The sequence below is a fragment of the Cnephaeus nilssonii genome (genome assembly GCF_951640355.1).
Source record: "Cnephaeus nilssonii genome assembly, chromosome: 12".
Classification (NCBI taxonomy): Eukaryota; Metazoa; Chordata; class Mammalia; order Chiroptera; family Vespertilionidae; genus Cnephaeus; species Cnephaeus nilssonii.
This window is the reverse complement of record NC_137083.1, coordinates 53,936,809-53,963,723: the sequence shown is the minus strand read 5'-3', so window position 1 is coordinate 53,963,723 and position 26,915 is coordinate 53,936,809. Positions and strand designations below refer to the sequence as shown.

At 41.4% G+C, this 26,915-nt stretch overlaps 3 protein-coding genes across 3 annotated transcripts in view; all 3 read left to right on the top strand.

The window, feature by feature from the left end:
• UBN2 (ubinuclein 2) overlaps nt 1-10,280 on the top strand; it is a 103,435-nt gene extending 93,155 nt beyond the window's left edge. Inside the window, exon 15 of the mRNA XM_079785790.1 lies at nt 7,856-10,280. Coding sequence (XP_079641916.1) covers nt 7,856-7,894 — 39 coding nt within the window. The 3' untranslated portion in view covers nt 7,895-10,280. The remainder of the gene's footprint in view (nt 1-7,855) is intronic.
• A 6,739-nt stretch (nt 10,281-17,019) lies between these two features.
• The window catches only part of LOC307107955 (putative RNA-binding protein Luc7-like 2), a gene marked incomplete at its 3' end in the record, with an annotated part of 85,322 nt that continues 75,426 nt past the window's right edge, over nt 17,020-26,915 (top strand). The window contains exon 1 of the mRNA XM_079785538.1: nt 17,020-17,189. The remainder of the gene's footprint in view (nt 17,190-26,915) is intronic.
• On the top strand, nt 17,869-21,043 carry FMC1 (formation of mitochondrial complex V assembly factor 1 homolog). The gene is made up of 2 exons (XM_079785552.1): nt 17,869-18,141; nt 20,749-21,043. The coding sequence occupies exons 1-2, from the start codon at nt 18,004-18,006 to the stop codon at nt 20,950-20,952; spliced, it is 342 nt and encodes a 113-aa protein (XP_079641678.1). The 5' UTR covers nt 17,869-18,003; the 3' UTR covers nt 20,953-21,043.

The window sequence follows — 26,915 nt, the reverse complement described above, 5'->3', positions numbered from 1 at the left end:
TAGCATTTCTTCCAAAAAAATTTTTTTAGAATATGTTTTTATTGATTTTTTTTAGAAACAGGAAGGGAGAAAGATAGAAACTTCATAAATCAGCTGCCTCCTGCATGCTTCCCATCAAGGATCAAGCCCGCAACCCGGGCATGTGCCCCGACTGGGAATCGAACCCATGACCTCTTGGTTCATGGATCAACATTCAACCACTGAGCCACACAGGCCAGTCTCTCCCAATTTTCTTGGAGATTATTCCAACTCAGTACCTAGAAGTCTCTCTGTTCTTTTTTTATAGCTCATGGTATTCCATAGTTGAGGTATCTTGACAATTTATTGTATTCATTCTTTATTGATGTGCATTTAGATTACCATCACAAGTCAAACTGTAATATCCTTTCTATATTTATAGTCTGTGAATGCATATCAAACGGACAGTCAAAAGTTCGTTTTGGCATCCTATCTAATAAAAGTAATATGCAAATTGACCATCACTCCAACACCAGGTGGCTGCCCCCATGTGGACACAAGATGGCCAGCAGGGGTGGGTAGTTGGGAGGAACCAGGCCTGCAAGGGAGGGCAGTTGGGGGCGATCAAGCCTGCAGGGGAGGGCAGTTAGGGGTGACCAGGCCGGCAGAGGAGGGAAGTTGGGGGCGACCGGGCCTGCAGGGAAGAGCAGTTGGGGAGGACCCAAGCCTGCAGGGGAGGGCAGTTGGGGGGGACCAGGCCTGCAGGGGAGAGCAGTTAGGGGCAATCAGGCCGTCAGGGGAGCAATTAGGCATCAATCAGGCTGGCAGGGGAGTGGTTAGGGGATGATCAGGCTGGCAGGCAGAAGCGGTTAGGGGCAATCAGGAAGGCAAGCAGGCAAGCAGTTGGGAGCCAGCAGTCCTGGGTTGTGAGATGGATGTCTGGTTGCCTGTTTAGGCCCTATCCTACCTGGATCGGGCCTAAACGGGCAGTCGGACATCCCTTGAGGGGTCCCAAATTGGAGAGGGTGCAGGCTGGGCTGAGGGACACACACCCCGTGCACGAATTTTGTGCACCGGGCCTCTAGTAGATAATAATGGCCTAACATAGATTTGAAAGTCTTGTCTAGAATCTGTGATTGCTTCATATCCCTGTAAGCTTTGAGAAATATATGAGAACATAAATATTTAAGAGTTTTGAAAATGGGAGATGAAAGCACAAGAGCTGATTCTGGGTGCACTAAGGGTTGAGTTCCATTGCAAGTGAGATCATGAGCTTTAAAAGGGACAAATCCCTCCGATGCAGATATACTCTTGTCTGTCATGAGTGTCCTTAGCTCAAAAACAATCGCTCTTCCTCACCAATATGTGCCTCAACATGGCCTGCTTTTACTGTCTGTATATTTACCTCTTCTGTGTCCCTGTGTCTGTCCCTCCACCACTTGCCCCTGTCTTTTCTAGTAGGGTGGCATAGCCTGAAGGGAACAGTCTGACATTAAAGACTGGAGTTCACATGATGCTGTGGCACTTCAGACAAGATGTCAGCCTGTTTTCTCATTTCTACAATGGTAACACCCAATGGTGGGTTCCTTGTTGAATTAGTGACATGTATGGAAAGCACCTAGCATAGTGCCTAGCACATAGAGATCATAAACGGTGGCTACTATTCTTCTATTTTCTGCCTTTTTCCTTCTTAAATTCATGCTTCCTTTTTGCTCTCCTAATTTCCCCAAATACCTAAGAGAAACCACAGTGTTTTTATTTTATTTTTTGCTTTTTATTTTATTTTTTTCTTCTTTTCACGGTGTTTTTAAAAATCTTTACATATATATATGTAAAGTACAGGCATCGATAAATATCAGTGAAGATTCTTTCATTGCGGGTATTATTGGCTTAATAAGTAAAAGGAAACTGCCCTAAAAAATAGTCTGTTAAAACAGTAAAGGGAATCTTTTAGTTCATATAACTGAGTAGAAATAAACCTAGTTTAGGTGAAGCTTTATTCAGTGACTTAATGTCACCAAGACCCTGCCCTGTCTGCTCTGGCATTCACGTCAGGTTTCACAGGTCGCCTCCGACAACTTCCTGCTCTCTCTTTTTAGCCAGAGGGAGTATGTGTTGTATCGACTTTATTTTTGCTTTATTGCCCCAAATGCAAAGCAGTGCGTGAGTCATGTTCCTCAATGCATAGGACATGGTCATCATCGCTCAGTACAAGAACTCATTTCCTTTTTATTATCAGTTAAGTTTCTCCTTCCTTAGTCTCCACTCTCCTCAGTCCCGTAGGCACCCACTCTTACTTTTATGACAGGTGCCCTTGTTATGCCTGCACCCTTCTAAAATAAGTAATGTTATTTTATGAATATGCAATTTAAATGTATACAAATGATCCCGTGTGATAAGTTTTGCTGCTTCTTGCCTTTCTCACTTTTCTTAAATTTATCCATGATGCTATATGTACATTCTATGTGTTGCTTCTTATCTCTGCTTAGTATTCCACACTGTACATCCACCTCATTTTACATATCTGCCCCCTAGAGGTGGATATCTAGGTTGCCTCCAATTCCTTATTGCCGCTAGAAAGGCTGTAGTCTACTGTGAACTGCCTGTTCATCTCTGCTCATCCTTCAATGACATTTCCTTATTTTTTTTTTACATTTCCATTTTTTTTTGTTACAGATAATAACCTCCTATCAGTTTTAGATGTGACAGATATTTTAGACTTTAGACTGTTACCTGTCTTTTAACTTTGTCAATGGCATCCTTTACTGAACAGAAAACTTACTTTTTAATGGTTTAATCCAGTGGTCGACAAACTCAGTCAACAGAGCCAAATATCAACAGTACAACGATTGAAACTTCTTTTAAGAGCCAAATTTTTTAAACTTAAACTTCTTCTAACGCCACTTCTTCAAAATAGACTCGCCCAGGCCGTGGTATTTTGTGGAAGAGCCACACTCAAGGGGCCAAAGAGCCGCATGTGGCTTGCAAGTCGCAGTTTGCCAACCACGGGTTTAATCAATCTACTTTTTGTCTACATTTATGTTTTGAAGGATTTGTTATGAATATTTGCCTAGCCCTAGGTCGCAAAGATATACCCCTACATTTTCTTCTATTGGCTTTATAGTTTTGCCTTTCAGTTTTTCACTTATGATACAGCTCTTAACCACCTTTGTATGTTGCATAGTATATAGGGATCCAGCTTTTCTTTTCTTCATTTAGTGAGGCAATTTTCCCAGCCCTATCTAGTAAGTCAGTACTTCTCCCATTAATTTTTGTTCTTATTTTTTCTGTGCTAGTATCAATGTTTTTCAATACTATAGGTTTATAGTATGCCTGAATATAGACGTTCCCCTTTATCTGTGATCTTGCTTTCTGCATTTTTAGTTACCCATGGGCAACCGCTAATCTGAAAATATTAGATGGAAAAGATCCAGAAATAAACAGTTCATACCTTTTAAATTGTGAACCATTCTGAGTAACATGAAATCTCTCACTGTCCACTCTGTCCCACCCAGGGATGTGACTCATCCTTTTGTCCAGCATCTCCATGCTACCTGTGTGCATTACCTGCCCATTAGTCACTTAGCTGTCTCAGTTATCAGATTGACTATCAAGGCATCACAGTGCTTGTGTTACGTCACCCTTATTTTACTTAATAGTGGCCCCAAAGCTCAAGAGTAGTGATGCTGGCAATTCAGATATGCCGAGGAGAAGCTTTAAAGTATTTCCGTTGAGTGAAAATTCATATATCTATAGGAAAAGACATAGTATATATAGGGTGAAGTACTATCGGCTGTTTCAGACATCTACTGAGGGTCTTGGAACACTTGTCCTTTTGGGATAAAGGGGGAACTATATCTAGTAAGGAGAGTCTCCCTCTGCTCTTCTATGTTGACTGCTAATTTTGAATTTTTATCCCTTTTTATATTTTAGAATAAAATCTCCAAATTTTTTAAAAACCAAGCTGAAATATATATTATATCTCATTTTTAGGGTAGTTTAGGAAGATAAGTATAATCTATACTCATTTGTGGATATTCAAATCCTTTTTAATGTCTTTCAATACAGCTTTTATGAGTAGTATATTTTCTCATGGTTTTTGCTGATATCAAGGAATGCTGTTGTTTTTGGAAGTTGAGTTTGTATCCAGTAACTTTTTAAAATGTATATGTTTTTATTGATTTCAGAGAGAGATAGAAGCATCAATGATGAGAGAGAATCCTCAATAGGCTGCCTCCTGCTCACCCCCTACTGGGGATTGAGGTGCAAACCAGGCATGTGCCCTGACGGGGAATCAAACTGTGACCTCTTGGTTCATGGGTCCATTCTAAAACACTGAGCCACACCAGCCTGGCTGTATCCAGCAACTTTGCTAAACTCTCTTATTCTGTAACTAGTCGGATTATTTTATTAACTTTTCAATGGAAATAGTCATATAACTTAAAATAATGACAGTTGAATTTCCTCTCCAATTCTTTCACTTTTTATGTCTTATCTTAGAGCATTAGACTGGTCCCTTGATACTATGTTAGACAGTAGTGGTAAAGTGGCATCTTTGTTTCTTATGTTAATGGAAAAATATATAAATTTTCTTCATTAAGTGTAGTGTTTATTCTAGATTTTTGTTATATAATTTTATGAAGTTAAGATCATTTTCTATTCCTAATCTTATGGGAATGTTAATTATAAGTATGAATTGAATTATATCAGGTGATTTCCCATAACACCCAGATATGATCAACACTTGCAGAAAATTTCTTAGAAATGTATTCATAATACATTTTTTATTCTTATCATCTCTGTGGTATCTGTATTTGTTTTCCTGTTTTCATATTGATTTATTTACATGCATCTTTTTCTTAATCAGTCTTGCCAGATGTTTATTCTTACTAACTTTTCAAGGAACCATTAATTTTTCTGGGTGCATATATGTTTATTGTGGCTATATATTTTGACCTATTTTTTAACCATTATATAATATCTCTCATTTTTTATGATGTGTTTTGCCCTAATATTAAATTTGATATATCAGCTGTGTATATCGTGAATAAAATTCCATTATATGAATATATCACATTTTTATTTACCCATCCATCAGTTGATAGGCATTTGGGCTCTTACCACTATTTGAATACAGTGGTGGGCAAAAGTAGGCTTACAGTTTAAGTTACACAAAACAGTTTATTCTTATATTATTATTTATTCTTGTATTATTTATTTGTATTACAACTGTAAAGCTACCCCTGTATTATAGGTAATGCTGCTATGAACATTTGTGTACAAGTTTTTATGTCAATGTATGTTTCCAGTTTTCTTGGGTATATACCTAGGAGTGGAATTGCTGGATCTCTATGGTAACTTTATGTATAATTTTTTGAGGAGCCATCAAACTGTTTCCCACAGTAACTAAACCATTTTTACATTCCCACCAATGTACTGTTTTCCTTTTTTTTTTTTATTACAGCTGGTAGGTATAAAGTGATAGCACATTCCTTTTGATTTGTATTTCCCTAATGATTAATGGTACTGAACCATCTTTTCATGTGCTTATTAAATATTTAGTATATTAAGTGTAATTTACTTATATTAGTATAAGTATAAAAGTACTTCTTTCAGGAGAATTTTCAAGGAGACTCTTTGTGCTGTAAACTTTCTAAGACCTTGTATACCTAAACGTATTGTCTTTGATTCCTCACATTTAAATAATAATTTATCTAGATATAATAGTCTATATTTTTCTTCATCACTTAGAAAATCAACTTCATTGTTGTTGTTGTTGTTGTCTCCAGTGTTTGTGTGAGGAAAACTAATGCCAATCTGTTTCTTATTCTTCTGTGGACTGCCTGTCTCTTCTCTCTAGAAGCTTTTTCAATTTTGTTATGTCTTTAATTTTTCTAAATTTCATTATAATGTGTCAAAGTTTTGCCTTTATCATACGTATTCTGTGTGGTGCTCCATGAGACCTTTGAATTGGAGTCCTTTTATCTTAAATTTTTGAAAGTTCTTTACTTATGATTGCTTTAAGCATTCTCTTCCCTAAGCCCATTTCTCTCTTCCTGGGACTCATATTTATAGCTACTGACATCATTATTATTATTTGTTATATGTTCATATTTTCCATCTCTTTCCAGTGCCTTCTGGGAAAGTTCCTTGAACAGATCTAGATCATTACTCATCTCTCAGCTGTGTAGCCATTCTTGTGTTTATCCAATCTATTGGTTTTGTTCAGCTAGTACATATTTCCTACCCAGTATTTCCATTTGGTTCTGTATAACTCCTTGTTCCCTATTATTATCCTCTTATCTCTGTGAGGATCTTTATTATGCTTAAGTTCTTGATCTGTCTTGTTCCATTCTGGTTTGTCTAATAGTTTGTTCCATTACTGTCTCTTATTGTGACTGTACTGTCTCTTATTGTGACTGTCGCTTATTGTGACTGATGATTTTCACCTGTGAGCTTGTGTTTTCCTGGGGTTATCAGGTTTCTTAGCTGATGATGTACACTAAGGGGAGAGGCCATGGTCTCTAGCAAAAGGGAGCATTTCCCACAGTGAGACCCCAGGCATCAGAGTCAAACCTTGAACCCAACTGTGTTCAATCCTGCAGTGTATTGTTTTCTTTAAACTTGCTCACAGTAGCTTATCTCTATGTGTTTGGTGATTTTGTATTATATATTCATGCACTTTGGAACTTTAGCTATGGACATTCTTCAATATCTGGATTTAAAGTGTTTTCCTCTGAAGACTATTTGAGTTTGCTTTTTCCAGGCTCCTAGGAACATTACCAACCCAGGACCACTTCAAACTAAATGTTTAGCTAAAGATTTCGGGGCCACAGCCATAGGATGAATTTCACCACAAATGCATGTGAGTGGTTATTGCTGGTGGTTTAGAACTCCTGTAGCCCTAGCTGGTTTGGCTCAGTGGATAGAGGATCGGCCTGTGGACTGAAGGGTCTCGGGTTCGATTCCGGTCAAGGGAACATGCCTGGGTTGCAGCTCGATCCCCAGTAGGAGGCATGCAGGAGGCAATCAATGATTCTCTCTCATCATTGATGTTTCTATTTCTCCCTCTCCCTTCCTCTCTGAAATAAATAAAAATACATTTAAAAAAAACACACAAAACTGTAGAAGGTTCCCCAGCTGCCACCCCCCATGAGCTGAGGTTGATTCAGAAAAGTCTCTTCTTGGTGAGGTAAGGGATATTGTTTTTTTTTTCATTCCCAGTAACAAGGTCTATCATTTTGCAAGAGTTTATGATCTTACCTCCCACTGTGCTAATATGAGACTTTCTTTCCTTCTGACTGCAAATGAAAATTCAGACTTAAGGCCGCTGGGAATCAGCATATCCTCAAAGCAAATGCTTTTAGTGCTCTCTTACCCATTCCTCCTCTCTGACCTCCCATTACTCTGGCTTCCTTTACTTTATTGTCAGCTCAGTCCTGCTTTAAAAAGTATTTTTGTGTATTTGCTAAAATTTGTCCAGCACTCTATGATTTTTTTTGTTTTGTTTTGTGAGGGGTTTTTTGTTTTTAATTTAAATTCTTTATTGTTTAAAGTATATGATGTTTTATATATTGAGATTTCTCTGTACATCTAATCTTCCATAATGTCAAAAACAAAAGTCCTATATGTTTTTTGTATAAAAATAATTACATCTGTAAACAGGTAATATGTAAGCATGAATGTAATTAATATAAAACTAGAATTGATCTTTAATATATAAATATTTAATAGAGCTATATTAGCTGTATATTCACTATATCCAGTTCAGAAGTCAGACTGTTCCATATGTCACCTCCAGGGCATCAGGTGTCCTGATGAAGAACAGGCGTTCCATAGGGAGGAGTGGTTGACCATGATCATTTCATTTACTAAAATGGGACTCTTTCTGTGTCAGTTTCACCAGAAACCCCAAAGGCTGAGAACAAAACAGTAGGTGCCAAGTCCGTCCACACTCTAAAGGGAGGAGCTAGATCACCTACATACCACATGCTAAGCAGTTGTGAAACTGGGAAGCACTAGTTCCACACTGGGAAGGATTAGCTCGGCGCCACCTCCAGGCTCTGTAAGAGTATGCTGGACATTTCCCTTCTCCCCAAGCTGGGGAGGGTGGGGTGCTCCCTCTGCACCTCATGCCAAATGAGGGGGGCATTTCAAGAGGACCATTTGGAGAGCTTGACACATCCTGTGGAGTTTGAGGGATCAGGAACTGGTGTCTGATTCCCAACAGCCTAAAGACAAATAGTAGGTGACTAGCTCCTTGAGAAGACGGAAGAAGAGAGAAGGCTGCATTCAGAACAGCTTGCACTCTCAGTGCTCACGAGTTCCTGTGGCCTGATGTGGTTCTCAAGAAAGGGAGCAGATTTGGTCAGTTTAAGAAGGAATCCAGCCAAGGAAACATCTTGGAGGGGTGAAATGACCTTGGAGGGGAAGCTGCCGGAAACTAAGGGGCTGGGGCAGGAATCCTAAGTAACTAGAGAAGGCATGGCCTACAAGGGAACAGCAGGTGAGAGACCCCCAGTGATGGAGAAACTGGAGAGCCAGGAGAAAGCACCTATGAGGAAAGCATCAGCATTGGGAATACTACTCCCAGAGGACACTGACACCACTTTACAGCTCTACCATCAGTAAGACCTTCCCTCTTTCTTGCCTTGCTATGAAAGGACAGCAGCTAGCAAGTGAGGAGAAGGTGGTGTATGAGACTAGAACTGACAATGACTGTGAACTCTCTTCTTCTTCAGATTTCCAGGCCGGAGGAGGGGAGATATTTTAAATTAACTGATATTTGAAGTTTTAATATGACACTGGATGAAACTTGTCAATATCTAGAAATGAGATGATTTTAAAAATGATGATGATAACTCTTCAACCTGTTTGTTACTGAAAATAGACTGGGAAAGCTATCCATTTCATCCAGACACGAGAACAAATTATTACAGAAGGTTCATGGGACACTCGTGAGAAAACTAAGTTGCTTTCTGTTTATACCTCACATGTCTAGCTTGTTCCACAAGCAGGTTGCATGTGAAGAGGAGAAGAGCAGATCAGGAAGATGGAGAGGTTGGCCATGTCCTCCGTCCTCCTGCCGTTTTCATCCCCTGGCAGCCAGCCTCAGCTAACAATGGGGAGACATTTTATGGGTGAGGTTTGGAGTTTCACTGTTAATACAGACTGGAATTTTTTAAAACCAAAGAAAAAAAGGCTAATTGTCCTGTTATTTCCTGGAAAAGCTGCATGAACCACCCACGATTTCATGCTGGAGAGAAAAAAGTTTTGCAAGCAGCCGGGGCAAGAAGAGTAAATTGCTCTCTGTCAGCATCTAGCAATCCAGCTTTTTTGTCAATAGTCACATTTACTTCTGAGTATTATAATGTACTTCATTTTATATGCTACAGGATGTTATCAATAAGGTTAATGTGATTAAAAGTAAGACCTTTAAATAGCAGAAACTACTATGTAATGGGAAGTACCCATGGAAATCCTGTAAACCATAGAGATTGAGTGATTATCTTGCTGAAAAGTATTTACAAGAATTGTCAAACTTCAGAATTAATTCTACGAAGCAGGCAAGTGTTTCTCGTTTGCTGCCCTCCTCTGTGATGACAAGGGGCTGTCAGGAGTATGCTGCTGTGTGATCTGAAGACTGCTTTTTGGCAGCCAGCATTCATTCCCACATCCTTCTGTGCTACTCTCTGTGTCATACAGAATAGAATTACGGAAACTACATTTCCCAAACACCTTTGCCTTCAAGGTTCTGGATGTGATTTCACTTCTGCCAGTGTGTTCATGTGAGATTTCATAGGTGGGAGAAAAAAGTAGCATGACTTTTTCTGTGGCCGCACCTAGCAAAATGTAGGCCATGGTAGACTTAAAATTCTGCTGTACTCTCCAAGGAACCTCCTTTCAGCCCCCATTTCAGTACTTGGGGGCACCTCTGATCAGCAGTGGGGGTCCCTGCATTTTTCTGATCTGGGCGGCAGCAGAAACCTAGTTCTCTGAACTTCTGAACGTTAATGGCAACATCCCCTAACTCCTGCGGTCCTTCTAAGAGTGCCATGAGCACCTCAGTGCCCTGCACTCGATTTTTTCAGCTTGAAAGGCCTATAATGGTTTCTATTTCTGACTAAGCTGCCTGCTGATATTTTGAAATAAGTGGACATACTTAATGGGTCCCTTTAAGTTAGAAGTAATTTTCTAAATCTGTAAGTGAGGTATTAACTGCCTTTTTAAAAGAAACTCATGTAATGGAGAGAGAAATTTGAAAATGGATGTTTAGAAATGTTTAACACCATGTGATTTTGTTGCCCAAAGTAATGTGTTAAACCGAGATTTTCAAAATAATGAAACACACTGAATTATACATTGTTTTCAATAAAATAAACAGTAATAGTCGTTCTTTACTGAGAAAAATTAGGACTTTTTTTTACTGTTAATAAATAAAATGAAAATATTTTCAAAATATTGTTTCATTTTTTAAAACATCACTTTTATTTCTATTTTGTGTATGTTTTAAATGCATATACTACATTGGTTCAGTAGTATATGTATGTGATTTTAAAAAAGATACAAAGACTATGGCAGAGGCACAAGATGTTTACTGCTATAAATACCATAAAAAAGTTTAGAAATCAGTGCTTTAGATGAATGATGATGTACAGAGACTTGACTTGGGGTGGTGAACACACGGTACAGTGTATAGATGATCTGTTATAGAATTGTGCACCTGAAACGTGTATAATTTTGTTAATGTCACCCCAATAAATTCCATAAAAAGGAAAATAAATGTTTTTTAAAAGACATGCTAGACATGGTTATGGTAATAGGTAATTGGGCCAGTACAATTATCATATGATTCAGAACAAAGTGATCTTGGGATCCTGGGATGCCCATTACAAAAATATAGAGCAACCCATTAAGATCGCTTTTGATATAAAAACAAAACAGCCGTAGCTGATTTGGTTCAGTGGACAGAGCGTTGGCCTGCAGACCCGAGGTTGCAGGCTCCTCCCCAGCCCGGGCCCTGGTCAGGGCTCCTGCAGGAGGCAGCCAACCCATGTGTTTCTCTCACATTGATGTTTCTCTCTGTCTTTCCCTCTCTCTTCCACTCTTTCTAAAAATCAATGGAAAAATATCCTCGGGCAAGGATTAACAATAAATAAATAAATATAAACAAAAATAAGAACAAAACAACAAAAGCCCTTATTTCTAAAGAACAAAGGCATAGCCCTTGCCGGTTTGACTGTGGAAAGAGCATCAGCCTGGGGAATGAAGGGTCCCATGTTTGATTCCTCCATTGCAGGCTCAATTCCTGTCCCTGGTTGGGGTGTGTATGAAGGCAACCAATTGATATCTCTCTCTCTCTCTCTCTCTCTCTCTCTCTCTCTCTCTCTCTCCCTCTCTCTCTCCCACTCTCTCTAAAAATCAATGGGAAAATGTCCTCAGGTGAGGATTAACAAAAATAAAGAACAAAGGCATAAAATGATCTGCCATAATAGAGTAAAAAACAAAAAACAATAATAACCAGTGCTCAGACAGGAGTCAGTTCACAGACCCAAAATCCCATCAATGAAGGAGGGAACCCAGAAAACCCTTGAAAAAAGGCCCTAAGATGCCATCACATGTAAGTAACGTATCAATCTTCTGGCCTTCTCCGATGGGATCCTCTACCATTTTCCTAGGATGGCTGTGCACTATGAGAAAGGACAACACTTTTGAGGATTACTGAACATTGGCTCTGAGCTACAGTTAATCCATGGCTTAACTTTTACTATGGCCCACTGGTCAGAATGAGAACGAATGTGGGTCATGTGAAAGAAAAAGAAGAAATCAGCACTTACATCTATAGTATCAGAGTTGATGGAAGTGAGTGCCTACAAGTGTATACTCTCAAATACACCCTCTTTGATTAGTCCTGGCTTTTTCCCACTAAAATTTTCCCCAAATATCCATTTGCATGGCCAGGTAGCCAGTCACTGCTGTAGTTGCAGAGTTAAGACTGGACTCTAGGGGTCTGTTCACACAGTTTCACGGGGCATAGAAAACTTGTCCCAAAACAACTCACTACCCTCAGAGAGCTTGAAGGACAAATAATGGTGGCCTCACAGTGGCTGGGGAATGGGAGTAGGCTGTCTCTACTCAAAAGTATGGGTATTAATTACCCCACCCCAACACTTGCACACATGTAAGCTGAAGATGCCTGCACATTATTTGGGTGTCTGCTCAAATGCCACCTTATCAGGATCTCCCTGAAGACATGATAAAGCAGGAGGTCCCAATTCCCTGCCCCTAGCTTTATTGTTCTCCATAGCAATCAGCAACATTTGGCAAATTTTATGTTTTGTTTTTTGTCTGTCCGCCTTTCTAGAATGGAAGCGTCATGAGTATGGGAAATTTTACCTACTCTGCTTGCCCCAGATCTAGCCCAATGTCACTGTAGTGACTGTGCTTGGTGGTGGTTTCACTGAACTAGATCTGGGGCAGAATTTTCGGTGAGGTTCTTGGCTGTGTAGCTTCCAAGCCTGATACCTAGCCTTACCAGGAAATTCTGAGAATCACCCAGCATCTTTTTAATGAAAATTCCTTTTCTGCTATAATAGTTTAACTTTAAAAAAAAAAAAAAAGGCTTTGAGCTTTGAGCAAGCTTTTTCTCTTTCTGGAGCATGCTCATGCCTTTCCCTCTCTTCTTTCCCCAGGTACGGTCTATCTCTTTTCCTAAGCTCCAAGCTTTCTTTTGCCTCTGTAACTGATTTCCTGAGTCCACACAGGCCCACCTGGCTCACTTTTTTTTTTTTTTTTTAACCTCTGTGACTTTCTAAATAAACTTACTCTTATAATTTAAAAAAAAAAAAAAAAAGGGTTTGAGTTAGATTGTGTGGGGTCAAATAACAGCTTCGCCAATGCCCAGTTGGCTAAATCATGAAACTGTTCTAAAATGCCCTGGGATGTAGTTCCCACACTTGCAACCCCAGCTTATATAAGGCCGACAGAAGTGTTTTGACAAATAGTGCTGTGTTTAACTGGCTGCTAACATTTAAGTTATGGCATTTCATAAAAATTCTGGATTTATAACTTCTCTTAAAAAAAAAAATCAGAAGCTCTGTGCTTGCTTTGGCAGCACATATACTAAAATTGGAACGGTACAGAGAAGATTAGCACGGCCCTTGCGCAAAGATGACACGAAAATTCGAGAAACGTTCCATATTTTAAAGAAAAAAAAACAATAAAAAATCAGAAGCTCTGGCAACACTGGCATGACACTCCTACTTTGCAACAATGAGATTGTGTTGAATTGTCTAGCTCCTTTGGAGGAGGTGGGAATTCACCGCCTGATTCCATCTCTTACCTGCCTGGTCCCAGCTGTAGGGTTTGAATGTGTAGCCCTGTACTAGGAATTTAAAGATTTTCTAAAGCTGCAAAATTTAAAAGTTCAGCTAAATTGTCTCTAAGAAACTTTTCAGACTGATTGGGTTTTTGATTGCTGCACAGTAATCAAAACATAGTGGAATTATTCCTAAACAACTGACCTTTTATCTTTAATGTTTCTTTGGATTGACTGGGTTTAGGGGGGCAATTCTCTGCTCCATATGATGTTGATTTAGACAGTAGTCATCTGGGGATGCCTCTAGATTGGGACATTTAAGATGGCTCAATCACATAGTGGGTAATTAGTGCTGTCAGCTGAGGCTAAGCTGGGCCTGTCTTAGCACTTCTTCATGTGACTTGAGGCTTTCCCAGCATGGTGACTAGATAAGAATCCGGAAGTGAAAGTTGCCAGTTTCAAGGCCTGGGATTCCATAGAAGTCCCAGAATGTCACTTCTGCTACATTCTAGTCACAAGGCTTGTCTGAGATTCAAAAGGGGGAGGGATGCATGGGATGGGAAATAAGCACTTCCTCTTTATATAAGGAGCAATACACACACACACACACATAGACACACACACACACACACACACACGACTTTTGGGAGGGCGGCATCTATGGAGGCTAGTGGCTACATAAGAGCTAATTTTTTAAATTATTATTTTTATTGATATCAGAGAGGAAGGGAGAGGGAGAGATAGAAACATCAATGATGAGAGAGAATCATTGATTGACTGCCTCCTGCATGCCCCCTACTGGGGATCAAGCCCAAAACCCAGGCATGTGCCACCTCCTGGTTCATAGGTGGATGCTCAACTACTGAGCCACACTGGCCGGGCTAGAGGTAACTTTTAAAAAATATTTTTAGAGCTAACATTTTATGATTATCTACTTACTCTTTTTTTTAAAATATATATTTTATTGATTTTTTACAGAGAGGAAGGGAGAGGGGTAGAGAGTTAGAAACATCAATGAGAGAGAAACATCGATCAGCTGCCTCCTGCACACTCCCCACTGGGGATGTGCCCGCAACCAAGGTACATGCCCTTGACTGGAATCGAACCCAAGACCCTTCAGTCCGCAGGCCAACACTCTATCCACTGAGCCAAACCGGTTAGGGCTCTACTTATTCTTAAGTGTGAGAATGACTTAGGGTGGAAGAAGTGTCTCTTGGCAGCACAGTAAAAAGGAATTCAAAATTATTTCTTACTGCCCAGCCAGTGTGGCTCAGTGGTTGAGTGTCATCCTATAAACCAGGAGGTCATGGTTTGATTCCTGGTCAGGGCACATACCTGGGTTGTGGGCTTGATCCCCAGTGTGGTGCTTGCAGGAGGCAGCCAATCAATGATTCTCATCATTGATGTTTCTATCCCTCCCTCTCCTTTCCTTTCTGAAATCAATTAAAACAAACATTTGTAAAACAAACAAAAAGCCCTAGCTGGTTTGGCTCAGTGGATGGAGATTTGGTCTGCAGGCTGAAGCGTCCTGGGTTCGATTCCAGTCAAGGGTACATGCCGGAGTTATGGGCTCGATCCCCAGAAAGGGGTGTGCAGGAGGCAGCCAATCAATGATTCTCTCTTATCATTGATGTTTCTATCTCTCTCTCCCTCTCCTTTCCTCTCTGAAATCAATCCTATCTAATAAAAGAGTAATATGCAAATTGACTGTCACTCCAACACACAAGATGGCTGCCTCCATGTGGACACAAGATGGCTGCCACAAGATGGCCAGCAGGAGAAGGCAGTTGGGAGGGACCAGGACTGCAAGGGAAGGCAGTTGTGGGTGATCAGGCCAGCAGGGGAGGGCAGTTAGGGGTGACCAGGTTGGCAGAGAAGGGAAGTTGGGGGTGACCGGGCCTGCAGGGAAGGGCAGTTGGGGGGGACCCAGGCCTGCAGGGGAGAGCAGTTGGGGGCGATCAAGCCTGCAGGGGAGGGCAGTTAGGGGTGACCAGGCTGGCAGAGAAGGGAAGTTGGGGGTGACCGGCCTGCAGGGAAGGGCAGTTGGGGGGACCCAGGCCTGCAGGGGAGAGCAGTTACGGGGGACCAGGCCTGCAGGGGAGGGCAGTTTGGGGGGGACCAGAACTGCAGGGGAGGGCAGTTAGGGGCAATCGGGCTGGCAGGGGAGCAGTTAGGCATCAATCAGGTTGACAGGGGAGTGGATGGGGGGTGATCAGGCTGGCAGGCAGAAGCGGTTAGGGGCAATCAGGAAGGCAGGCAGGTGAGCAGTCCTTGATTGTGAGAGGGATGTCCCAGATTGGAGAGGGTACAGGCTGGGCTGAGGGACACCCCCCCCTGCACGAATTTCGTGCACCGGGCCTCTAGTAAAAATATATTTTAAAAAATTACTGATTGGCACTAACCGGTTTGGCTCTGTGGATAGAGCGTTAGCCTGCGGACTGAAAGGTCCCAGTTTTTTTTTTTTAATTACTTTATTGATTAAGGTATCACATATTTGTCATCAACCCCCTCCCCCCTAGGGTCCCAGGTTCGATTCCGGTCAAGGGCATGTACATTGGTTGCGGGCACATCCCCAGTAGGGGGTGTGCGGGAGGCAGCTGGTCGATGTTTCTCTCATCGATGTTTCTAGCTCTCTATCCCTCTCCCTTCCTCTCTGTAAAAAATTAATAAAATATATATTTAAAAATTACTGATTGCCTCAATAAATTTATATTAAGAGGATAAATGATAGCATTCTCCCTAACCTCTCCTGCATGCATATTTGCCTTTTAAAATCAGATACTTGTGAATTACAGGTTGACAAAATGAATATTTTATGTGTTTAACAGGGAGAGAGTCATTCATTCATATTGTCACACCAGTTTCCTCTTCTATTAATTCTGGAAGCATCAGGATTCCAGCCAAAATACGAAAGGTTACATAAAGTTGGCCACAGCTAGAGCTGGTGGATCCTGACAGGGATCTAGGAGAGACCTGGTAGAGTGGGAATTACTGGGCCTGAAGAGTGGTATGCATCTTGTTTCATGTGGAAGATGATGGAGCTGAGACATAGGTAACCTACATGTAAAAAAGAAAAGTTACATAGGTAATCTAGAGGAGCCCAGAAGAGCTGAAGTGAGTAATTTTAACCTTGCCATATTGACTGCGAGGGCCTAGAGAAGTGTCTGACCTAAACTTCCCAAAGAAACTTGAAGCCCGCAAGGTAAATATTAATACAAACAGTTTAAGTTTCAGGCAGAAAGAATAACACGGGTGGAGAAGAAAACAATCCGTTCAGATACCTGGAGCAGAGGGTGAGAGGGAACATAATGGTGAGAGATGAAGGTTGAAATAAGGGTCAATTTAGGCAGGGTCCAGTAGTCTGAACATTTGGAGGCAATGGGGAGCCACTGAGATTGTAAACAAGTGTTAAATACCGCTGTGTCTCAGAGAAGGGACTTGTCCAAGTTACACAATTAGGAACAGAACCAGAAACATGAACTAATTATCTCCAGTTAACAAATTCCTAATGCACTAAGTAGTAACTCCCCGCTGTCCCATGTTTATCACTGAACCGCCAAATCAGAAGACAAGCTCACATTCCAAGTCGCCACTGGCTCTGCGGAAATGGCCTCAGCCCTTCAACCGGAAGCAAAAAGTGACCGCTGCTTACGCCACCTAACGGTCGACTAGAGGCAAAGTCCGTCTGGAAAGCCTTGGCACCGGAAGGGGCCGGCTGTTTCCGGTAAGGACCCCAAGGAGCAGAGGCTAAAAGGGCGATTCACGGAGATTCGGCCAGTGTGTCCTGCGTGCTCGGCTCCGCAACGTCGCAAGTCTGCTTCTGCGCAGGCGCGGGGACTACCACGCGGGAAACGCGTATGCCCAACCGTGCGCGCGCCCGGTCTCCGTTGGGCGCGACGGTGCCGTTTGGAGGGTAAAGCCTTTGGAGCTGTAACGCAGCCTTTTGTTCTCTTAACTACAACTCCCAGCATGCCTCGTCCCTCATTGATACTAGATGCGGTCTACCAGGATAGGTTAAAAAGGAACGTAAGCGACAATGACGTACCAAAGGAAAAAAAATTGAATACGTCGTTTCAGGCCATCGTTCACAGAAGCCCCAGTGGCCTAATGGATAAGGCATTGGCCTCCTAAGCCAGGGATTGTGGGTTCGAGTCCCATCTGGGGTGATGAGGCTTTTTTTTGTCTTTTCAGTCCTTAAGCAATTGTAGTGAAATATGCTAACTTAATTTTACTTTTTATAAATAAGAAATGTATGTGTGGTTTTCCTAGGTGTTGGGTTACAGTTTACGAGAGTCAGCATACTCCATTTTCTTTCTCTGATTTTGGGAACGTTGAATTTTGTTGTCCCCTCTAGAAATAATGTCTGCTCCGCGTGTTCTGTTTCAAATCAACACCCATTCGCGCCAGGCTCTCTATTTCTCGAGGCTGAAAAGGTCGGTTAAGCTAACGGCATCTCAAAGGGCGCAGTCAGGAAAGGGCTTCCTTTTCCCTTGCCCAGCTCGTCAGTTACTCGGCTTTCCTTTGCTTTTCCCTTAACTCCTTAGGGCGCCGCTCGGCGTTCGACTAATAAGGCTCCGCAGAGAAGGGACGTGAACCTTTCCGCTGTTTTGCAATCGAGGAGAGGAGCCGGGTGGGTTCGGCCGTACCATTAGGCGATTGGGCTTGGGGGTGAAGGAGTTATAGGGGCGTTGGGCGTCGTAGGGACACCAGGCTCCAAGGACGGGAAAATGGCGGCGCTCGGGCCGCCGGCGCGCACCCTGCGAGGTCTTCTACGGGAGTTGCGCTACATGAGCGCAGGCACCGGCCGACCCTATCGCGACACCGCAGCCTATCGGTACCTCGTGCAGGCTTTCCGAGCACATCGGGTATGGAAGCCCGTGTCCGCGTGCTCCAGCGTCCCTTCCCCGGGATGGGAGGGGGAGCTGGGTTTGGGCGGGCGCAGAGAGCGCCGGGCCTGAGCGCCTGCAGGTCTGAGGCCCACCCTCCACCCAGCCCCGGTTCCGGCCAAAAAAGCCCAGCTCTACCTCTCTAGGCTCTGGTCCATGGCCTAAGCCCAGAGACTGACTCCGGACCGCGGGAGAGCAAAGGCACCGGGGTGGAGCCGTCCCCGAGGATTTCATTGGCTGTCTTTTCATGAATGAAGGAGAAAGTCGGAGGAAAGTGAAATGAGAAAACGGGGGGAAAAGAAAAGGTGTACATCCTGGAGCGTGTAGGGTCACTAGCCGCCGCCTCTACTCATTTCGCTGCCCTTTCCCTAGTAAAGCTATTCTCAGAAGCAATTTTTGAGGCAGAAAGAGAAGCTGTAATAGGACATGAAATCCTGGGAGCTTCCTGAAGACCAGGAACTGTGTTACTTAGGTTGTATCCCCTACACCAAACAGATGGTGCCTTGTAGAACGGAACTAGAAACGTGTAATGAAGTTGCACTGTCAGTTATGACATGAGCGTGATGTGTGTCCAGATACATTTTGTCCTTCTGTAGCTGATAAATCTGAACATATGGGAAAACGTACTTGAGAAATTCCTTTGTTAAATCCACACTCCATATCACTCTTAGGCAAGAGCGATGAAAGATAGTTTCATTTTTCAAATGGGGCAACGGAGACCTTTCAAGGACACGTATAAGAACAACTAAGATGTAGGTTACCTACGGTAGTTCCCAAATAAGAGTCCATTAATTAACGCCTTTGAAGTTAGGGGTCTGGCTTGCAGAGAGATTGCAGCCTATCTCAGAAATAATAAATTGGAGAGTCAGTTTGGCTCTATGGAAGGAAACTTACCGTCTTTTGAACAATGTGGTTTATACACATGGATATATTACCCTTTGTTGATGTTTGACATTGGGTTAATCTCAAATTTTAATTATAAAAAAATTTTTTTAAATTGATTGCCCTGGCCAGTGTGGCTCAGTTGGTTGGAGTGTCAGCCCTACACTGGAAGGTCTTGGGTTTGATTCCCAGTCAGGACACGGACCTAGATTGAGGGTTCAATCCCCAGTCAGGGCAGATAAGGGAGGCAACTGATCAATCTATCTCTTTCACATTGTTGTTTCTCCCACTCTAAAATTAAAAAAAAATTAAGTTTATTAAAGGAGATGAATTTTGCCTTTTTGAGCAGCTTATGAGTGGCATTTTCCCATATGTGATCTGTAGATCTTAAGCCACACTCTAGTTTTCAGATTCCAACCCTAGATATTTAAGTAAAGGTCAAAGAAAGGGGATTCTGTAGGCGGTGGTGCCAGAGATTAAAGGACACTGGACAGGGCTCCTTAGGTCATTTGAGGCTATGCACACATCTCCATCTCTGCCTTCCTGCCCCTTTCTCACAACCTCAGACTAGTCAAGTAAAGGACAGTGGAATAATTTCCTTCATCTGGAAATTATGATGAAGAAGAAACAGGGTTTAGAGAACCTCAGAATGGCTATGAAGTCTCCAGCTCCTTAAGGTCATCAAAATCCAGATTTTTCAGATGGATAAGTAAATTGTGAGAGTGAGTACAAGTAATATGAAAATGTACATGTTTTATATGTAAAACCATTTTGTTACTATTGAGGACAAAGCTATTTTGCAGACAAAATAAGTTTTAAGTTTTCATTGAAATGAAAGGCATATTCCACATTAACCAAAGTCCACAGTCATGAGAAGCAGCCCTTCATTGGTTTGAAGGGGAAGAAGTTATACATTATATTTCTGAAGTGATATTAATGATCAGTGACCTGATTATAATTACCCACCTCTGCCATTAACCAACCACCCAGTCTCTCTGGGCTTTAGTTTTCTTATTTGTAAAATGAGAGAATTGAAACTAGATGACTTTCTTCTAAAATGTGCAGTCACTCAATGAAACATCCCAGTGAAACTTTGTAAAACTTTTTTTTCTTCCCACCTTTAAAAAAAGTTTTATTTGCCGAAACCGGTTTGGCTCAGTGGATAGAGCGTCGGCCTGCGGACTCAAGGGTCCCAGGTTCGATTCTGGTCAAGGGCATGTACCTTGGTTGCGGGCACATCCCCAGTGGGGGGTGTGCAGGAGGCAGCTGATCAATGTTTCTCTCTCATCGATGTTTCTAACTCTCTATCCCTCTCTCTTCCTCTCTGTAAAAAATCAATAAAATATATTTTTTAAAAAAAAGTTTGTTGATTTTAGAAAGAGAGAGAGAGAAATCAATGTGTTTTCCACTTATTGATGCAGTCATTGCTTCTTGTATATGCCCTGATGGTATGGAACCTGACACCTGGGACAATGCTCTAACCAACTAAGCCACCTGGTGTAAAATATGTCAGTGAACTGGAGGTCAGCTTTCCTAATCATCAGCAATTATAGAGTTCCTCTATATATTTATTAAGTATACACAAATACATGTTTCTATTTCCTCTCTGCAATTTTCCTTCATTCTAGAGAATGTTTATTATATCTTACTCTTTGGCCTTTAGCTGGCCTGTTGATAAAGTATCTGACTTTGCTACTTCTCTAGGTCACCAGTGAGAAGCTGTGCAGAGCCCAACATGAGCTCCATTTCCAAGCTGCCACCTATCTCTGCCTCCTTCGTAGCGTCCGTGAACATGTGGCCCTTCATCAGGAATTTCATGGCAGGGGTGAGCGCTCAGTGGAGGAGGCAGCTGGCTTGGTGGGTCTCAAGTTGCCCCATCAGCCCGGAGGGAAGGGCTGGGAGCCATGAAAATGGAGAGATTCCTTGGATGCTGCCTTCATACAAGAATTTAATTATTTATATCGATATGTATTTATCATTAAATTTTGTTTAAAGTTTAGGGTTTTTCTCTGTAATTTTGTTGTCCAAGTGTTTCTTTTTTTCAGTCTTTTTTTATTTTAAGAAAAACGATTTTAAATATAATGTTACATGCAATAAATCTTAATATTTCAAGAAAACGATCTTATAATAATGTTACATGCAATAAGCAATACTTCAAGATAAACGATTTTAAATATGTTACATGCAATAAACACCAATTATTCAAGAAAAATGATCTTACATATAATATTACATGCAGTAAACATTAATATTTCAAGAATAAAAGGATTTTAAGTTTAATAATATTACCAACACTGTACTAACATAGTATAGTATCACAAAAGTTGTAGGAAATATTAAAAATCTGCAAATAACAGGATTAATTCTATTCTAGACTATCCCCACCCCCACTCTATTTTTTAAAATTCTTTATTGTTTAAAGTATTACATGAGTCTCCTTTTTCCCCCATTGACCTCTCCCCACCACCACCTCCCCCAAGCACAAGCCCTCAAGTCCTCATCCGCGCCCCCCCCCCCCACTGTCTGTGTTGATTGGTTTTGCTCATATGCATGCGTTGATCTCTTACCCCATCACCCCCCCACCACCACCACCTTCCCTCATAGGTTGTAAAGTCTGTTCGATGCTTCTATGACTCGGGTTCTATTTTTGTTCATCATTTTATGTTCATTATATTCCACAAATGAGTAAAATTGTATGATATTTATCTTTCTGCAACTTGCTTATTTCGCTTAGCATGATTCTTTTAAAGTCTATTTTGTCAGATATGTGTATTGCTACTCCAGCTTTTTTTTCTTTTTCGTTTGCATTGAAAATTTTTTTCCATCTTTTCATCTTGTGTGTGTCTTTTGTTTTGAGGTGGGTCTCTTGTAGACAGCATATAGTAGGATCATGTTTTTTTATCCATTCAGCTACCCTACACCTTTTGATTGGAGCATTTAATCCATTTACATTTAGAGTTATTATTGAGAGGTACTTATTTATATCCATTTTAATTCTGTATGGCTAGGTTTCTCTCTGTTTCTTCTCAGCAATCTCTTACAGCTATCCCTTTAGCATTTCTTGTAATGCTGGCTTGGTAGTGATGAACTCCTTTAGACTTTTTCTGTCTGGGAAGCTCTTTATTTGACCATCTATTTTGAATGATAGTCTTGCTGGATATAGTCATCTCGGTCTCAAATCCTTGCTTTCCATTAACTTGAGTACTTCATGCCATTCCCTTCTGGCCTGTAGAGTTTCTGATGAGAAATCAGGTGTCAGCCTTATGGGAACTCCTTTGTATGTAACTTTTTTATTTCTCTTGCTGCCTTTAAGATTCTCTGTCTTTAATTTTTGGCATTTTAATTATGATGTGTCTGGGCGTGGGTCTGTTTGGGTTCTTGTTTGGGGTTCTCTGTGCCTCCTGCACTTGTGTGACTTTTTCCTTTACCAGGTTAGGGAAGTTTTCTACCATTATTTCTTCAAACACATCTACTCCTTTCTTTCTGCCTCTTCTGCTAAAGGAATTGTTACATTTTACATTGTCCCACAGCTCCCTTAAGCTGTCCACCTGTTTTTTAATTATTTTTCTTTTTGGTTCTCAGAGTGATATTTTCAACTCTGTCTTCTAATTCACTGATTCAATCCTCAGCTTCCCCTAATCTGCTGTGTATTCCAGTGTGTTTTTTATTTGTGTTATGTCATTCTTTATCTCAGACTGTTCTTTTTTCATAGTTACTATATATTTTTTCATACTGTGGAGCATTTTTAACATCATTGCTCTGAACTCTTTCAGATAAATTTCTTTGCTTCATTTATCTCTTCTGGAGAATTCACTAGTTCTTTCATTTGGTGGTTGTTTCTTTGTTTCCTCATTTTGGTTGTCTGTTTGGGTTTGTTATTATGTTTTAGGTAGATCCTCTATACCTCTCAATCTCTTGTGCAGGATAGTGTTAAAGGCTGTTTCTGACTAATTGGATCAGGCAAAGACTCAAAGCCTCCAGAGACCACCTCTGCTACAGACTAGTAGGATTCCAGACTTGAATTGCCCATAAGCAATCGTCCTCAGGTGTGGCAAGAGTTTTTTCAACAGGGTGGGGCAGTTGCTTCTGCCTGGAGGCTAATTGTTAACTTTTTTTTTTATATATATATATATTTTATTGATTTTTTACAGAGAAGAAGGGAGAAAGATAGAGAGTTAGAAACATCGATCAGCTGCCTCCTGCACACTCCCCACTGGGGATGTGCCCGCAACCAAGGTACATGCCCCTGACCGGAATCAAACCTGGGACCTTTCAGTCTGCAGGCCGACGCTCTATCCACTGAGCCAAATCGGTTTCAGCTAATTGTTACTTTTAATCTTTTAAGTGGTCTCAGGTCAAAGTGCTTTCCAATAGGGTGTATCAACTGTTTCCCCCCCAGGCAAGGCAGATGTCTATGAGGGAAAGATGTCCTCCACTGTGTGAGGAAATGACTCAGCCCAGGAAACTTGGGGTATCTGCCTTCTGAGCTCTATCCCCTGAGTCCCCAGTCCTGGGTTCTGCTCTCACAGCTCCAGTCCACTTCACCCTCCCTCTGCCAGAACACAAGGTGGGTGGCTCCACAGGGAATTTTGTGCATTGTCCCTTTAAGAGGATGCCCGAACTTTTAGTTGCCATTCCCTGGCAAACAGCACCCCACTACTTTTCACAGCTAGATATTATGTGGGTGCCCTTCTCAGTTTGGTGCTCTCTGCTGGGGATTAGATTAGATCCCAGAGTTAGTGGCACCCCCACCCCTTCTCCCTCTGAGATATCTTTGGGACTTCAGTTGCCATCTGTGGGAGCCTGGCCAGCACTTTCACGCCTCCGCCCCTCCTACCAGTCTTTTTGCGGACTCCACCTTCAGTCCTTGTTTATCAGGGTTCTCTCCTGTGAGTTTTCCATTGGTTATTCAGGAAGCCTTTCCATATTTCAGTTGTAATTCCAGCTTGTTCCTGGGAGCATGTCACTGCAGCATCCTCCTACTCTGCCGCCATTTTTAATCCCCGTCCAAGTGTTTCTTAGGGAGATTTCATCTTTACTGAACTTCTTATATTAGGCTGATTGATGTTCTGAATTTACTTTTAAAACTCTTTATTAGTATATTTATTTTAAAGTAATAAAAGCCTATTACTAAGGAATTCATATGATATTAACATAAAAACCCTATTCCTTTGTTCTTTCCTTTTCCCATTCCCAGGTGGTAACTATTACTAGCAGTTTGGTGTGCATCTTTTCAGATATTTCTTATGCATATACAAGCATACAATTATATGTACAGTTATTAAAAATATATAAGTATCGCCCTAACCGGTTTGCCTCAGTGGGTAGAGCGTCGGCCTGCAGACTCAAGGGTCCCAGGTTCGATTCCGGTCAAGGGCATGTACCTTAGTTGTGGGCACATCCCCAGTAGGGAGTGTGCAGGAGGCAGCTGATCAATGTGTCTCTCTCATTGATGTTTCTAACTCTCTCTCCCTCTCCCTTCCTCTCTGTAAAAAATCAATAAAATATATATTTTTAAAAATACATTATATATATATATATATAAATAATGTTAATATCCAGGTAGGAAACAGATGGCACACCCAAATAGGGTTACTGAGGAGAGTTAATGAAGAGATTTATAAAGACATGGCCTGAATTAAGGTCAACAGGATGGGCTAACAACAATGTGGCACTATTATGGGGTTGGCAAAAGTGGGTGAATAATAAGTAACATAAAAATAAACTCTGTTTTATGTACTCACAACTATAAACCTACTTTGCCTACTTCTGCATTACCTCCTAGGCCTGACAGAGGTAACTCTTAGGTATAAGAACATGGCCACCACTCAACTATAGGTCTCAGAGAAGAAAACCAAGGAGAGGGAGAAGGAATACACTTAACTTCCTTCTCCTGCCTTCTAATCTTCATGTCAAATTACTCTTCCTCTTGAATTCTCTATCAGGGTGAAGGGCTCCACCATGCACTCGACTGACCAACTAAAAATCTTGGCCTTCATTCTGTATTCCTTCTCTCTCTTCATCCAATCAGTCAGCAATTTCTGCTGCTTTAATAGCTCTAACATCCTTCTCCCCCTCAATCTGCACTGCCTCTGTCCTAGTTCAATCACTGATAATCTTTTGGTTGAACTATTAAACTAGTCTCCTAAATCATCCCCTTATTTCTAACATGCTGCACTCCTCAAATAAAAATTATTCTTTCTCGCCCTAGCTGTTTTGGCTCAGTGGATAGAGCATCGGCCTGCAGACTGAAAGATCCTGGGTTTGATTCCAGTCAAGGGCACATGCCTGGGTTGTGGGCTCAATCCCCAGTAGGGGGCGTGCAGGAGGCAGCCAATCAATGATTCTCATCATTGATGTTTCTCCCTCTCCCTTCCTCTCTGAAATCAATAAAAATATATTTTTAAAAATATATTATTCTTTCTGTGAACTACCAACAGTTCTTTATCTGTGCATTTTGTGGTATATGTCAGTTTCTTCTGATATCATATAATTGTAGATATGTCTTATAACCTCTTTATCTGTGGATTGTAAGGTCTGTGGATTGAATTGATTCAACAAGAGTAAGGATTATGTATCATTAATTTTTGTTGTCTCAAAAGCATGGTGATTTAACACATAGCATTATTCATTCAGTGTTTCGAATGCATGGCTCAATTAGTTCTGCTCAAAAGAAGGCATACAATCTGAACAGAACTATTTATAAAGCATTGCATTGTCTCTTCTAAATTAATATTAAAATAATAGTATTAAAAGGTCAAACTGCATTTATTCAATTGAACAGATCAAAACCTAGAAATATTTAACATGCTTTTCTTCTCCCTGATTTGTTTCATGACATGGATATATTATTATTTAAACTAGAGGTCCAGTGCACGAAATTCGTGCACTCGGGGGAGGGTCCCTCAGCCCAGCCTGCACCCTCTCACAGTCCGGGAGCCCTCAGGGGATGTCTGACTGATGGCTTAGGACATCCTTAGCACTGCTGAGGAAGTGGGAGAGGCTCCTGCCACCACCATTGCACTCGCCAGCTGTGAGCCCAGCTTCTGGCAGAGCGGTGCTCCCCCTGTGGGAGTGCACTGATCACCAGGGGGCAACTCCTGCATTAAGTGTCTACCCCCTGGTGGTCAGTGTGCATCATAGTGACCACTAGTTCCGCCCTTTGGTCGATTTGCATATTAGCCTTTTATTTTTTATTTTATTTTTTTTGTTTTTTTTTTGTTTTGTTTTTTAAATGAATCTTTATTGTTCAGATTACAATTGTTTCTCCTTTTTCCCCCCATATCTCCCCACCACCCAGTTCCCACCCCCCCCTCTGCCCTTACCTCCCCGCCGCTGTCCTTATCCATAGGTATATGATTTTTGTCCAGTCTCTTCCCATACTCCCCACACAGACACCCCTTTCCCCCTCAGAATTATCAATCCACTCCCATTCTATGCCTCTGATTCTATTAAGTTCACCAGTTTATTCTGTTCCTCAGATTTTTAATTCACTTGACTTTTAGATTCACTTGTTGATAGATATGTATTTGTTGTTCATAATTTTTATCTTTCTTCTTCTGTTTCCTCTTTTTAAAGAATACCTTTCAGCATTTCATATAATACTGGTTTGGTGGTGATGAACTCCTTTAGCTTTTTCTTATCTGTGAAGCTCTTTATCTGACCTTCAATTCTGAATGATAGCTTTGCTGGGTAGAGTAGTCTTGGTTGTAGGTTGTTGCTATTCATCACTTTGAATATTTCTTGCCACTCCCGTCTGGCCTGCATGGTTTCTGTTGAGAAATTAGCTGATAATCGTATGGGAGCTCCCTTGTAGGTAACTAACTGTTTTTCTCTTGCTGCTTGTAAGATTCTCTCTTTGTCTTTTGCCC

Excerpts from the sequence above, each read along its gene's own strand:
- FMC1 (XM_079785552.1), top strand. The coding sequence starts at position 18,004 with ATGGCGGCGCTCGGGCCGCCGGCGCGCACCCTGCGAGGTCTTCTACGG. Across the intron at positions 18,142-20,748 it reads AGGCTTTCCGAGCACATCGG|GTCACCAGTGAGAAGCTGTG; the intron begins GTATGGAAGCCC and ends CTACTTCTCTAG.